At 39.0% G+C, this 14,470-nt stretch overlaps 1 protein-coding gene across 2 annotated transcripts in view; it reads left to right on the forward strand.

The window, feature by feature from the left end:
• The window catches only part of elp2 (elongator acetyltransferase complex subunit 2), a 134,506-nt gene that overhangs the window by 36,470 nt on the left and 83,566 nt on the right, over positions 1-14,470 (forward strand). For both annotated transcript variants that reach the window (XM_072253437.1, XM_072253438.1), the window contains exons 6-9: positions 2,639-2,703; positions 4,123-4,189; positions 7,992-8,135; positions 10,393-10,488. In XM_072253437.1, the coding sequence (XP_072109538.1) occupies positions 2,639-2,703; positions 4,123-4,189; positions 7,992-8,135; positions 10,393-10,488 (372 nt within the window). The remainder of the gene's footprint in view (positions 1-2,638; positions 2,704-4,122; positions 4,190-7,991; positions 8,136-10,392; positions 10,489-14,470) is intronic.

Genomic DNA, 14,470 nt, shown 5'->3' on the forward strand with positions numbered 1-14,470 from the left:
TATTCACAGGAATGAACTGATGAAATTATTTGACTATTGATTTAAAAAAAAAATCAATCCTAGAATATGTGTGATGAACATGGGGAAAAAAATGTATACTCCCTATCTAAAGAATGTAAAAAATGCCAAACATCAACTGTACCACACTTCAATAAAAAGGATTGAATAAACAAAGCTGATTTATTAAGAGACACCAGCTTAGAAGATGATTGGTCTAAGATTGGGTCCAGCCAACAGTTAAAATCTCCTCCCATCACCAAAGAATAAAGATTCAGATCTGGTAAAAATGAAAAAAAAGCGTTCAAAGAATCCTGGGTCATCTACATTTGGGGCATACACATTGGCAAATACTATTAATTTATTATCTAGTTTTCCTGAAATTATAACAAAACGTCCATTAGTATCAGACACTAATCAGACCTCTGGACTTGGCCTGAAAAGAAGAGTGAAAACAAAGTCCATTCCAACGGCTAAAAAAAAATAGATGATCACATTTGTGTATTTGAGTTTCTCATAAAAAAAAAGGTAATTGGGACCTTATATTTCTTAATATAAGCAAAAATCTTATTACATTTAACAGGGTGATTTAACCCTTTCACTTTAAAACTGAGTAAATTAATAGTTTGGTCCATTTTTAGTATTATTTAAAGGAAGGGTTAAAATGTAAGTTGAAAACCAAGCCATAAACCTTGAGAAATGGTAACCAAGCAACAAGTTGGCTAAAAATTCGAAAACAGCTTCTGGGAAAAAAAAATAACCCTGCCCACCTCCCAAAGAAAGAAAACTGACCAATAGAAAGTCGGCATCTACAAACTATGGATAGCCCCCCAAAAAGCCTGGTGATCACTCCAATTAGTTTCAAGGTTATTTATATTCAACCTAGACGAAACAGTACCCAAATAAGAGATTCAAATCTTGTATATCAAAAATACAGTATTAAAAAATACAAAAGAAAATTAGTTACAAAGGTTTACCAAGAGTAAAAGATACAATTATGCATACAGATAGACATTGAACATTAATCTTATATCTTCATGGAAAAACAGACTAAGCAATTAGCCTTCAAATATAAAAATCTTTGTGCTTCAGCATTCAAACAAAACCATTTGAAGGATCCATCTTTAATGAGATTCTCAGTCAAACTGGGTAACCAAGGGACAGGTTAAAGCCCTTGTTAAAAAAATTCCAACAGAGCTTGTTTAAACTTAGCACATTCCTGCATAACCTCAAGCGAATAATTTTTGAGAATCTTAGTATTCCACCCTATAACCAATCATGCCCATTCGACGGGATTTGCAAATTAAATGTTCCTCATTTAATCTTGTGTCTTCATGTAAGGAGAAACTAAACAGTTAGCCTTCAGATTTAATCTTTGGATTTTAAAACTTTTGTGCTTCAACAGTCGAGTGGAACCATTTGAAAGAACCATTTTTAAGTGTGATTCTCAGTTGGGCTGGGTAGCGAAGGGAAGGATTGAAACCCATATTAAAAAGCTCGGACATAACTTCTTTGAATTTAACACATTCCTGCATAACCTCAGGCAAATAATCTTCAGCAATTCTAATCTTGCGACCATTATAGTCAATCATGCCTCTTCGACGAGATTCGTGAATTCAGAGTTCCTTTGTTTTAAATTCCTGAAAACAGATTATTACTGATCTTGGTCTCTTGAGCGTTGAGGTCTAAGCGCAGGAGATCTGTGAACTTGATCGGTCATAGGCACAGACGTCAAAATCTCCGGAAATAATTCTTGCAAAAGGTTTGCAAAAATCTCCGTAGGATGGTTACCTTTGATTAATTCTTTGAGACCCAGAACCCGTAGGTTGTTCCTTCTACTTCTATTTTCTAGGTTGATAATCTTCTGTCTTACTTTTCATTGGACTTCGATCGTTTTTCACAAAGCTGCAATTCATCCACTTCCATTTCCAGAGCTAACAAATTTTTCTCATTGTTTTTAATACTTTTATCGTGTTCATTAAGAGTTTGTTGGATAGAGTCCAATTTACCATCTATTTGTTTAAATTCAGTGCTGAATTGTTGAAACTTCTCAGAGGCTTCTCGTGTATGACTTTGCAGCAATTCCATAATAGAATCCAAAGAGGCAGGAAAATCATCTTTTTTAGTACCTCTGGCACTCCTCCCAGCCATAATGAAAGAATATCACACTTAAAAAAGAAGTTTCAAGACAGGTTGGAAATAGTAAGATAATTAAAGTTGGAGCAACGGCAGATTGCTGTTACTCCATCAGCCACCACCAGGAAATCTCAGTAACAAAGTCAAGGTCAAGAAGAAAGGGTAGACATGATCATAAATATATTTCAGGTTATTAATTGCGACCTGGAAGCCACATTGATGCCTGGGAGTAAAAGGATATCATTTTCTTATTGAAAGTAAGATGGGCTATTTAATACAATGTCAATTGTAGTGGACATGCTTTATGTTAGAATTGTTCTTTTAATAAAAATTGTAAATTATCTGTCTTAAAGAAAAATCATCTTTTATGCATTTGGTTAGTATGGGATTGTAACTGAAGTAGCAGTAGAAATTCCAGGTAACAATGTCAATTTTATTTCTTATGATACTAAAGAATTTCAGTTTATATTATTGTATATCTCACTGTTACTTTATCTATTTATAGCTGTGATTCTGGCCTGTGGTGGCGATGACAGCAATGTTTATTTATTTGTACAGGAAGGTGAACAAGTAAGTTGTCATATCTGAAGAAAATTGCAAATTGTGAATTGCAGCTGTTGTTATAATTTCTAATTTGTAAATGAGGAATTACATTGAAAGTCACTGTCACTTTTTAGTAACAACTGTGCGTTTTAGTGTCTTTGAGAGGTAAACCGTTTTTGTTACATATTATTTGGAATTAAATATATTTGAAATATAAAAAAAAGCATTCTTTGTTATTTGAATTTTATTCACTTATTTTTCAAAGTGTCAAGTGAAGAATGTGCAACGATGTTCTATCTTTTCCCTCTGTCGTTTTGAGGTCATTTAAATCTGCTTCAGCTTCAGGGATCCTGTGGTTTACTCAAATTGGACAGAACTTGCTTGACACTTGTGAAATGCTTGTTCCTGTCACCCAGGATATTTGCAATTAATTGACGTGCCTGTGATTAGCCCTGGTCCCCAAGTTGTGATCAGTTCCAAGTATGTTCTTCATTGCAAGAAAGCAGCACAAGCTCTGGAGTGACCAGTTCCTGCTCTGCAGTCCGTTTAAATTTCTGTGTTGTTCCTAACAATTGAATTGAATTAAATTAAAAATAATTTCCATCTAATCTCGCATATTGTGACTTGGCTAGTACACCCAAAATACACGCATAAACAGTTTGTTAGGGAAAAAAAGAAAGTAGATTTTTTTTTAAGTGGTGAGAGGCTCAAATGTGTTGGTGTTCAGAGAGACTGAAAAGTTCGAAAAATCAGTTTGGAAAGCAAACAGTACATTGGCCTTTATAAAAGGAGAGATTGAGTTACGAGTTGAAATGTCTTGCTGTAATTATATGATGTACTAACACTTTAGATAATGTGGACAGAACTGGTCTTCCTACCCTCCTGTCTTCACTGGATTCCTGTTTAGGATAGCGGAATGCAGTGAAGGTATATTAGTTTGGTTCCGGAATGGTGGCTGAAGATCGCTGTACTCTCTTAATTTTAGAAGAATGAGATATTAGAAGTTGCATAATCTTATGGGATTTGATCAGTTGGCTGTAGAGTGATGCTCTTCGTGTCATGTGTGTTAAACACTAAGGGTTGTAGTCTCACAATATGCGGTTTTGCCATTCAGGACAGAGGAGAAGGAATTTGGTGACATGTAGGGCAGAGAATCTTCAGAATTCCCTGTTCCCTGTTAAGACTAGAAAAAGCAGGAAGTGAGTGCATTAAATTATTAAATTCTTAGACTAAACTTTACACTGCCAAAATAGGAAAATAAGTGTATATTGTTAACATTTTGTAGAAGGCATTTTGTATTTTCGATTTAAGTTTGTGTAGAAAGTTCATCCTTCAGTGATGTGAGAATATTTTGATTTGTCTAAAGAAAGGAATAGATGTTGGTTCATTGGGGAAAATAACTTGTCAACCATGCACTGATCAGGTGGGATAATCTTTTTTTAACAGTTTCAGAAAATTCATTCACTTATGGGCCATGAAGACTGGATTCGAGGAGTTGAATGGGCTTTATGTGGTAAGGAACTTTGGTTGACTAGGATTGTAATATGTCTTCAACTTAGATTTAAATAAATTGTGATTATAACCAATTGCCAATCAAACTGTTAGATTATTTATTTTAAATTTGAAAAAGAACATGAAACAGAACAGCACAGTGCAGGCCATATGGCCCTCAATTTTGTGCTGTGCCTGTAACCTACTTCAAGGTCAATCTAACCCTTTAATCTACTCCAAGGTCAATCTAACCCTTCCCTCCCACATAGCCCTTCATTTTTCCTTCATCCATGTGCTTATCTAAGAGCTTCTTAAATATTCCTAATGTATCTGCCTCTACCACCTCTCCTGGCAGTGTCATGGTCCGGTCTGTGAAGTCCGCATTCCGGTTCACGGTCGGGTCCATCAACCCGTGCTCCAGGTTTTCCTGTCTACCCTGTTTCTGTTTCTGTTCCTGTTCCTGTGGAGCACTAATTTAGGCAGCTGATTCTTGTTGGGGCTGGCTGCATAAATACCTTCAGAGACCAGGGTGTGGCTGCTGGATTGTTCTTGTCCTTACTCCTCGTATCCCTTCCCCTGCCTTCTGTTTCCTCGCCTGAAGCCCTGCCTTGTCTTGCCAGTAACTCTTGCCTCGCCTGAAGTTCTTGTCTCGCCTTGCATTGCCCGAGGCCTTGGCTTGTCTTGCTGGTAACTCTCGCCTCGTCTCGCCTGCAGTCTTGTCCTGGAGCCACCCTGTACCTACCTCCCTCCCTGTTCCTTGCCTCTGTCGCGTAAATCAGGCCAGATTGCTGTTACCCTGCAGTTGGTTCTGTCCCTTCCTGTTCCTTGCCTCTGTTGGGTGGAGATCCGCACCCTGCCCAGGAGTACCGCGCCCTGCCCAGGAGGAGCTTCAAGACCCCAAGCCTCTAGCTAAGCCTCGCCTCAAGCCTCTAGCCAAGCCTCACCTCAGGTCTCTAGCCAAGCCTCGCCTCGGGCCTGTAGTCTCAAGTCTCCGGTCTCCAGCCTCGCCTGGAGCCAGAGGACTCCAGCCTCGTCCTGCCTGCCAGCCAAGTCACGTCCTTGCCTAGTTCTGGGATACGAGCCAGAGGCAAGACCCAGGTTCTGGGTCCTTGTTCAGTCCCTGGCTCGGAGCCCAAGCCCAGGCTCCTAGCTCTCTTGTCCAGTCCCGTTCCGGGTTACCGGTTTTCGTGTCCATGTCCTAGCCCTCACCCTGTAGTCCTGTCCCTAGTACTTCAGTGTCTGTGTCTTGCACTTGGGTCTGTAGCCAGCCACCACCTTATGACAGACAGGTCATTCTTTGTGCAAAAAAAGACCTTGCATTTGACTGCCCCCCCCCCCCCCCCCATATTTTCCTGCATTATCTTAAAATTATGCCCTCTCACATTAGTCATTTCTGCCATTGGAACAAATCTCTGGCAATCCACTATCTATGCCTTTTATCATCTTAAGCAGCTCTGTCAAGTCACCTTTCATCCTTCTTAAGCACCCAATCAACTTGCTTAGCAACTTTGAGGGATCTGTGGACATGGACCCCAAGATCCTTCTGTTCTTCCACACTGCCAATAATCCTGCCCGTTAACCTGGTAATCTGTCTTCAAGTTCGACCTTTCAAAGTGTATCATTTCATATTTTTCTGGACTGAACTCCATCTGCCACTTCTCAGTCCAGCTCTGCATTCTATCAATGTTCCATTGTAACCTATGATAACCTTCTACACTATCTACAATACCACCAGCCTTTCTGTTATCTGCAAACTTACTAACCCACCCTTCCACTTCATCATCCAAGTCATTTATAAACATCGTCACAAATAGGACTCCCATAACAGTCAGGATGTGCTCCATCTACTACCAATCTCTGTTTTCAGTGGGCAAGTCAATTCTGAATCTCTGTAGCTTCCCTGGATTTCGTGCCTCCTGACTTTCTGGAGCCCACCATGAGGAACTTTGTCGAATGCTTTGCTAAAATCCATATACACTACATCCACCACTCTATCTCCATCAATTTGTTATATTAATTCCTCAAAAAAGTCAGTCAGGCTCAAGAGACACATCTACCCCTCTCAAAGCCATGCTAACTAGCCCTGTAACCACCCATGCTTTTCCAAATGCTCATAAATCCTTTCTCTAAGAATCCTCTTCAGTAATTTGCCCACTACTGATGTAAGACTCACTAGTTTATAGTTCCCAGGATTATCCCCATTACTTTCTTGAACAAAGGAATAACGTTTGCCACTCTCCAATCCCCTGGCACTATTTCAGTATCCAATGAGGATACAAAGATAATTGCTAAAGGAGCAACAATCTGTTGCCTCGCTCTCCATAGTAACCTGGGCTATATTCTGTTCGGCCCTGGGGACTTACCTATCTTAATGCTTTTTCAAAAGTTCCAGCACATCCTCTTTCTTAATGTTGACATGTTCCAGCCTGTTTTTCACTGACCTCACATTCGTCACTGTCCTTCTCACCAGTGAATACTGAAGCAAAGTAGTCGTTAAGGGCCTTTCCTATTCCTCCAACTCCAGGCACATGTTTTTTCTTTTATTCCTGATTGGTCCTACGCTCACTTAAGTCATCCTCCAGAAGTGCAGAATGGCTTGGGGTTTTCCTTAAACCTTACTCGCCGAGGTCTTCTTGTGTCCTCTTCTAGCTCTCCTAAGTTTCCTTTTAAGCTCCTTCCTGTGCCATACAACTTTCAAGAGACTTGTCCCATTCTTAATCTTGACTGTGATCCTTCTTTCCTTTGATTAGATTTTCCCCTTCTCTTGTCAGCCATGGTTCCTTCATTCTAGCATCCTTTCTCTGCCACTAATGGACAAGTCTATCCAGAATCCCATGTAACTACTCCCTGAACAATGTGCATTTCTCTGAGAACATCTGTTCCCAATTGACGCTCTTAAGTCCTTGCCTCATAGCATCATAATTTGTTTTCCCCAATTATTTTTTTTAACCATAGTGTCTGTTCCTAATCTTGTCCAAGACTATAGTAAAGATCAGGGAGTTGCGGTCACTGCCTCCAAAATGCTCACCCACCAAGAGATATCAGCTGATTAGTTTCATTGCCTAGTACTAGATTCAGTATGGCCTCTCCTCTAGTTAGCCTGTCCACATATTGTGTCAGGAATCCTTCCTAGACATACCTTACAAAATCTCCCCCATCTGAACATTTTGTACTAAGGAGCTGCTGATCAATATTAGGGAACTTGAAATTACTCATGATGATGACCTGTTATTTTTGTGCCTTTCCAAAATCTGCCTTTTGATCTCTCTCTTGCTGTTGGCGGGTCTATAGAATACTCCCAATAGAGTGATTGCACTCTTCTCGTTTCTGACTTCCACCCACACTGACTCAGTGAACAATCCCTCCATGACTTCCTCCCGTTTTGCAGCTGCAATGCTATATTGATTAGCAATGACACTTCCCCCACCTCTTTCACTTCCTGCCCTGTCCCTTTTGAACATCTTTGAGATGAAAAAGTTCAGGTGCTGGAAATATTAAATTAAAGCACAAGATGCTTCAAACTTTAAGCAGGACAAGCTGCATCCATAGGAAGGAAAACAGATGCATATTTTCATGACAAGTCTGTCATCAGAACAGTTCTCAAGTATTAACTCTGTTTCTCTTTCCACAGATGCTTTCCTGGTGGCTTAGTGTTTCCAGTGTATTTTACTTTTATTATTTGTAATATTTTATTCAACATCACTTACTTAAGCTGCTGAATTAAATGTCACGTTCTAATAGAGTAATATGACATTTGTGTTATCTTTAAATATACTAAAAGATTCATAACTGACTATGAGTTATATTTGTTTTGTACCTAATAGATGGAAGCCTCTTATTAGCAAGCTGCTCACAGGACTGCTTGATTCGCATTTGGAGAATATTCATTAGAATAGTATCTACTTCCAAAGATTCTGACAACGAGATAATTAAATTGAAGGAAGATATGTTTAGTGTCCAGAGTAATCGTAAGTATTAAAGGTTGGTAGACACGTAAAGCTAATAGTTCAGACTTCAGGGTAGTAGTGCTGATGGTAAAAGGATAAGCACTCAATGTGAAGTTTGGCGGTATAGCTTGTGTGTGTGTTTCACATGCAGATCCCAAAGCTGCTGTTGTTGGTTCAATGTGCCTTTGTAGGGTGAGCCACCTTTAGTAAAATCAGTGAACTGCTCACAATACTCTAATTTTTGCCTCGCGAATGTCTTATACAACTTCAATATAACATCCATGCTCCTGTACGCAGTGCCCTGATATATGAAGACCTATGTGCCAAATGCTGTCTTTATGAGTCTATTTACAGTAGCTGTAATGCCACTTTCAAGGAATTATGAATCTGTGTTCCTAAGTCCTTTTGTTCTTCCACATACCTCAGTGCACCACCATTGACCGTGTAAGTCTTACCATGATTTATCCTCCCAATATGCAATCCTTCACACTTGTCTGCATTCCATGTGCCATTTTTCAGCCAGTTTTCCCAGCTGGTCCAGATCATGCTGCAAGCTTTGATAGTTTTTCTCATTGTCCACTATACCCACAATCTTGGTATCATCTGCAAATTTGCTAATATAGTTTATCATATTATTCTCAAAGTCATCGAGCAGCAACAGATCCAGCACTGATCCCTGTGGAACACTGCTAGTTATAAGCCTCCATTCAGAGAGGCAACCATTTATTACCACTCTCTGGCTTCTCTAGCTAAGCCAGTGTTGAATCCAATTGGATACTTCATTCTGAATGGCAGGTGATTTAATCCATGCAGGTCTTTGTTAAAGGGCTTGCTAAAGTCCATGTAGAAAATGTCCACCCCCTTCTGTTCATCACCCTTCTTGGTAACTTATTTGAAAAACTATTAAGATTGTTCAGATGTGACCTGCCACACACAAAGCCATGTTGACTACCCCTAAACAGGCTCTTTCTACCTAAGTGCTTATATATCTTGTCCCTTGTCATACCTTCCAATAATTTACAATTGATGTCACTCACTGGCCTTTAACTTCCCAACTTAATCTTGGAGCAACACACATCAAAGTTGCTGGTGAACGCAGCAGGCCAGGCAGCATCTCTAGGAAGAGGGACAGTCGACGTTTCAGGCCGAGACCCTTCGTCAGGACTAACTGAAGGAAGAGTGAGTAAGGGATTTGAAAGTTGGAGGGGGAGGGGGAGATCCAAAATGATAGGAGAAGACAGGAGGGGGAGGGATAGAGCCAAGAGCTGGACAGGTGATAGGCAAAAGGGGATACGAGAGGATCATGGGACAGGAGGTCCGGGAAGAAAGACAAGGGAGGGGGGGACCCAGAGGATGGGCAAGAGGTATATTTAGAGGGACAGAGGGAGAAAAAGGAGAGTGAGAGAAAGAATGTGTGCATAAAAATGAGTAACAGATGGGGTACGAGGGGGAGGTGGGGCCTTAGCGGAAGTTAGAGAAGTCGATGTTCATGCCATCAGGTTGGAGGCTACCCAGACGGAATATAAGGTGTTGTTCCTCCAACCTGAGTGTGGCCTCATCTTTACAGTAGAGGAGGCCGTGGATGGACATGTCAGAATGGGAATGGGATGTGGAATTAAAATGTGTGGCCACTGGGAGATCCTGCTTTCTCTGGCAGACAGAGCGTAGATGTTCAGCAAAGCGGTCTCCCAGTCTGCGTCAGGTCTCGCCAATATATAAAAGGCCACATCGGGAGCACCGGATGCAGTATATCACCCCAGTCGACTCACAGGTGAAGTGTTGCCTCACCTGGAAGGACTGTTTGGGGCCCTGAATGGTGGTAAGGGAGGAATCTTGGAGCCTTTCTTAAACAATAGAGCAACAGTCCTCCATAAATATATATTTATATATAGATTCCGTCATCCTTTAGGAATATATTCTACTGGTTCTAATTTGTATATAGTATAACTTAATGCTATTATTAAGATGACCCATTTACTCCTCTGTACCATCACTTGCATCAGTAAATATTTCAACCTGTCTATTATTAATATCCTCATCTGTTTATTTATTGCCTAGATAGTCCTAATATATCCATATGTATTTATGAATTAGTTTTGTTTGCTAACTCTCCTCTCATGCTGACTCATGTTTTGATTAATTGAGACATTTTATAAATGAAAATTGTTTTAGACTGATTCAACTCCTAAAACTATTGGCAGATGAAATGATCATCATTGCTTTCTTCAACTGAATTATTAAGATTGCTTATTTTACAGTCACTTCTGTTTTCCTTTAGAGGAAGAGGTGACTTATGCAGTAACACTAGAAACAGTGTTGTCTGGCCATGAAAATTGGGTTTATGGACTACATTGGCATCCTCCGATTTACAAAGGTATGATTTCACAATGCTGTTAACATAATTAGGTTTTTATTTGAGTGTATCTAAAAAATGTATTGTAAAGTTCCACTATTATTGTAACATAGACTTCAACTAATTAACCATGATAATTTTGACGTAAAACAAACAAACCAGAGTTCCTTGCAAATTCAGTCCATATTAATAGTATTCCATTATTCTACCCAGAATTTATAGGAATTTATGTATGAATAAGTAGCATTTATTAGTGGTAGTCTGGAATTCTGTGTTATTGAAACTGATTGTAAATGATAATAACTTTGCCAACCTCCTTGCTACTCGATCAATATTGTGGAAAAAATCAATTTACTGAGTTACTACAGGTTTTGATTGCTTTTACCACTCAATGTGCAAAATGATGCTGATATCTGCCAAATAATTCTTTATTCTTATTCATGTAGTAATCTTATACTTGTTGGGATGAAGGATGAAAGTAAAACTGTGGGGAGGCTAATATCCTCTTTTCCTATCTCTCTAGGGTCTTGACCCAAACATGAGTTGTCCATTTCCCTTCCATGTCTGTTCCCGAACCCATTGATTTTATTCCAGCAGCTCATTTTCACTCCAGATTCCAGCATTTGAAGTCTCTTGTGTATCTATTATCTCTTCCTTTCTTACCTTCATCAGGGTTCATGATAATTAGAACTCAGCCAAATCCTGACTTCTTCAATTTAGTTTTGTATGGAATAAGGTGTAAAATTTGAACACATTTGCTCACAAAATAGATAACTGTCATAACACTATTCCTGCTCTTTTTCAGTTTTTAATTATACTGGCAATATATCTAAAATTGTAGCTATTTTGAGATTAGTATGTTACTTAAAAGTACAACTTCGTCAACTGAAGATTTAGTGGCAGAATATAAAAATAGAGTAAAAATGGTGCCTTTGACCCTGAAATCTAATTGTTAGAGTTCAGAATCGTATCTTGGGTGTCTATCCACCAGGGTCATAGATCCTTGTATTGGGTGGTGTTGACTTGGTGAACATTGATAACAGTAATGGCATGCAGAAAGATTTTCAGAGTCATGGTTCTGTTAGTGGTCTATTAATCTATTATGTGGTACCTACCAAAATCTTTCTAGAATTCAAAAGGAATTGCATCCTCAATATTACTATAGTCTGCACTCTGTTATCTTTTTAAGGAGTTAGCAATGTTGATCAAGCAAGACTTACCCTTTTGAATGAACTTGACTCTTTTGTTTTTTTAAATTTTTGTTTCCTTTTTGATGTTGATTCCATCATTTCGTAAGCTACTAAAGTTGAATTGGCAGATCTGTATTTCACTGAGCGTGTTCTACCTCCCTTCATAACTATAGTTACCTTGTCAGTTACCTGCCAGGCCTCAGATGTTACACCAAGCTAAACTGGCCAACAACTCATGGCATCACATATATGTGAAGTTAAAGATAGAAATTTGAAATTACTTTGATAAATGCACCTGTGGTTTGCCATGATAGTGCCCACTCATTGCAGTGGTGTGTTCTCTCAGCATTGTCACCACAGGGAGCCCACTGATATCTTAGAAGCTGAATACTGGAGAAAGCCCTCTGGTGGTGACACACTCTCTGGAATCTGAAGGTCGTGCAGCCTGCAATTACTTCTGAGGATGCCCAGTCAGGTTTCCTGATGTCAATAGCTTCTGCTTTTAAGTCAAAAACAGTAACAAGCTCTGAGACTGTTTCCTATTATTGTAGGCAATGCCTTTTGGCTCCATCTGATGTCTGAAAGAGTAAAATGGGAATGCATGAATGGTGATACCATTGGGTGCACATTTGATGACTGGAAAATGTCGGGGGCTCCAGCATTATTATGCCAGGAAGTTCAGTCTCCTGATGGGCACCAATACGCTTGTAAATGGTTGTACTATGAGCTATAAAGAGTATTTGCAGGATTTAGCATGTTAAAAATCAGTGCTAATTGATCCATTTTCTGACACACATCTTTTAACTGCTTAGAATGGTGACAGATCTTTGCAGAGTGTCCAGGTCTGTATCCTATAGTATGTTCAAGCAAAGCTCCACTTTGTAATTCTCAGACTTCATGGGAAGTTGTCACTGAGGTGAACCTTGTCACTAAAATCATGTTAATAGGTCAGATGATCAAAAGCTTGATCAAATAAGTAGGTTTTTAAATGAAAGAGAAAAAGAGGTTTGGCAAGGAATTTGGAGTTGACACCTCAGATGAAGACATGGACATATGTCCTGGAGATACAGGAAACTGCAGATGTAGGAATCTGGAACAACAAACAATCTGAAGAAACTCAGCAAGTTGAGTGGCATCTGTGGGTGGAAAGGATTTGTTTAGACGTCAGATCCAATTTACTTGCCTTGGATTCATATTCCATATACTAGCCTATTGACTGAATGTTGAAAATTTTAGTTGTACCAGAATTAACAACCTGTCGGAATGATTTCCAAATTTCCAATCTATTTTGAATGAGTAAGTGCTTCCAGATTTAATTCCTGCATTGCCTGCATCCATGTTGAAGATTGTGCTCTTTTGTTCTGAATTCACCCCACAGAATGGAATGCTTTCACTGTATACCCTCCTTTAAATCCCTGTAGTATGTTAAATGTCGTGACTAGATCATCACTTGAGTCTAAATTCAAGTTTATAAAAGCTATATTTATGCAGCGTGCACTCATTATTTATTTATTTTGAGCCTTGGTAAAATTCCAGTAGCCTTCTAAATCAAAGGGAAGTGCTAGGTCTGAGCTGGCATGAAACATACTCTCCAAATTGGTTATTTTAGTCTTGTGTGGCTCAAAAATCAATCCACATTGCATTTTTAAGGAAATGACAAGGTATGTTCTGGGACCTCAGTTTCTTGTTATGATTGTAGAAGAATAGTTTTAAAATTGACATAAAGTTGATCTATATATTCACATAATCATGAAATAGTAATTTCTAATTAAAAGCAGGAACGCTGATTACTGCATAGTGTTGTGATGCAATGTGCTGAATGTGGATACTAAATGACTGGAAAAAGATGCAGTGGATTCTGGTTAATTGGGACACATTGGGACTAGTATGTTTTGGTGGCAACCCTAATTAGCTGAAGTTTCACAAAAGTAGATAAAAAGGTATGAAAAAGACAAACTGAGCAGCAAATTATGTATTTAAATGAAATGCAGAGAAAATTAGAACGCTACCAATACTACTACAGTACTATAAGATGGTGTATTAATTCCTAATACTTATTGATGGAGTAATTCATCCACATCGCTTTCTTTTGAGTGCTAATGAACAAAATCAGTGCAGACACCCTAGTGCAGATAATGGACTACCTGCATACAATCCTTTCAAAGTAAATTTATTATTAAAGTACAAGTATGTTGTCATATACAACCCTGAGATTTTTCTTGTGGTCAATCACAGTAAATTACAAGAAAAATAACAGAAACATTGAAAAACCACACCCACAATGCAGACAACAACCAGTGTGCAAAAACAAACAACAAACTGCAAATACATAAACAGAAATAAAAGAAATAATAATAATAGTAACAAATAAATAACCAATTAATATTGAGAACATGAGATGGAGTGTCCTTGAAAGTGAGTCCATTTCAGTAGGAGCAGTTCAGTGATAGGGCAAGTGAATTTCCATGAAGTTAGCTCCTCTAGTTCAAGAGCCTGATGGCTGAGGGATAATAACTGTTCCTGAACCTGGGTCCTGAGGCACATGTACCATCTACCTGATGGCAGCAACAAGAAGTGAGCATTGTTGGCGGGGGTCCTTGATGGATGCTATTTTTCCGCAACAGCCCTCTGTGTAGATGTGCTCAATGAAGATCGTCTGGGCTGTATCGACTGCATACTGTAGGTTTTTCTGTCTAAGAGCATTGGTGTTTTCATATCAGTGAGCAACCAGTCAATATATTCTCCATCACACACGTCTATAGAAATTTGTCAAAGTTTTAAATATCATGCTGAAACAGTGCAAACTCCTAAGG

This window comes from Mobula birostris, chromosome 3 (assembly GCF_030028105.1).
Source record: "Mobula birostris isolate sMobBir1 chromosome 3, sMobBir1.hap1, whole genome shotgun sequence".
NCBI classification, from domain to species: Eukaryota; Metazoa; Chordata; class Chondrichthyes; order Myliobatiformes; family Myliobatidae; genus Mobula; species Mobula birostris.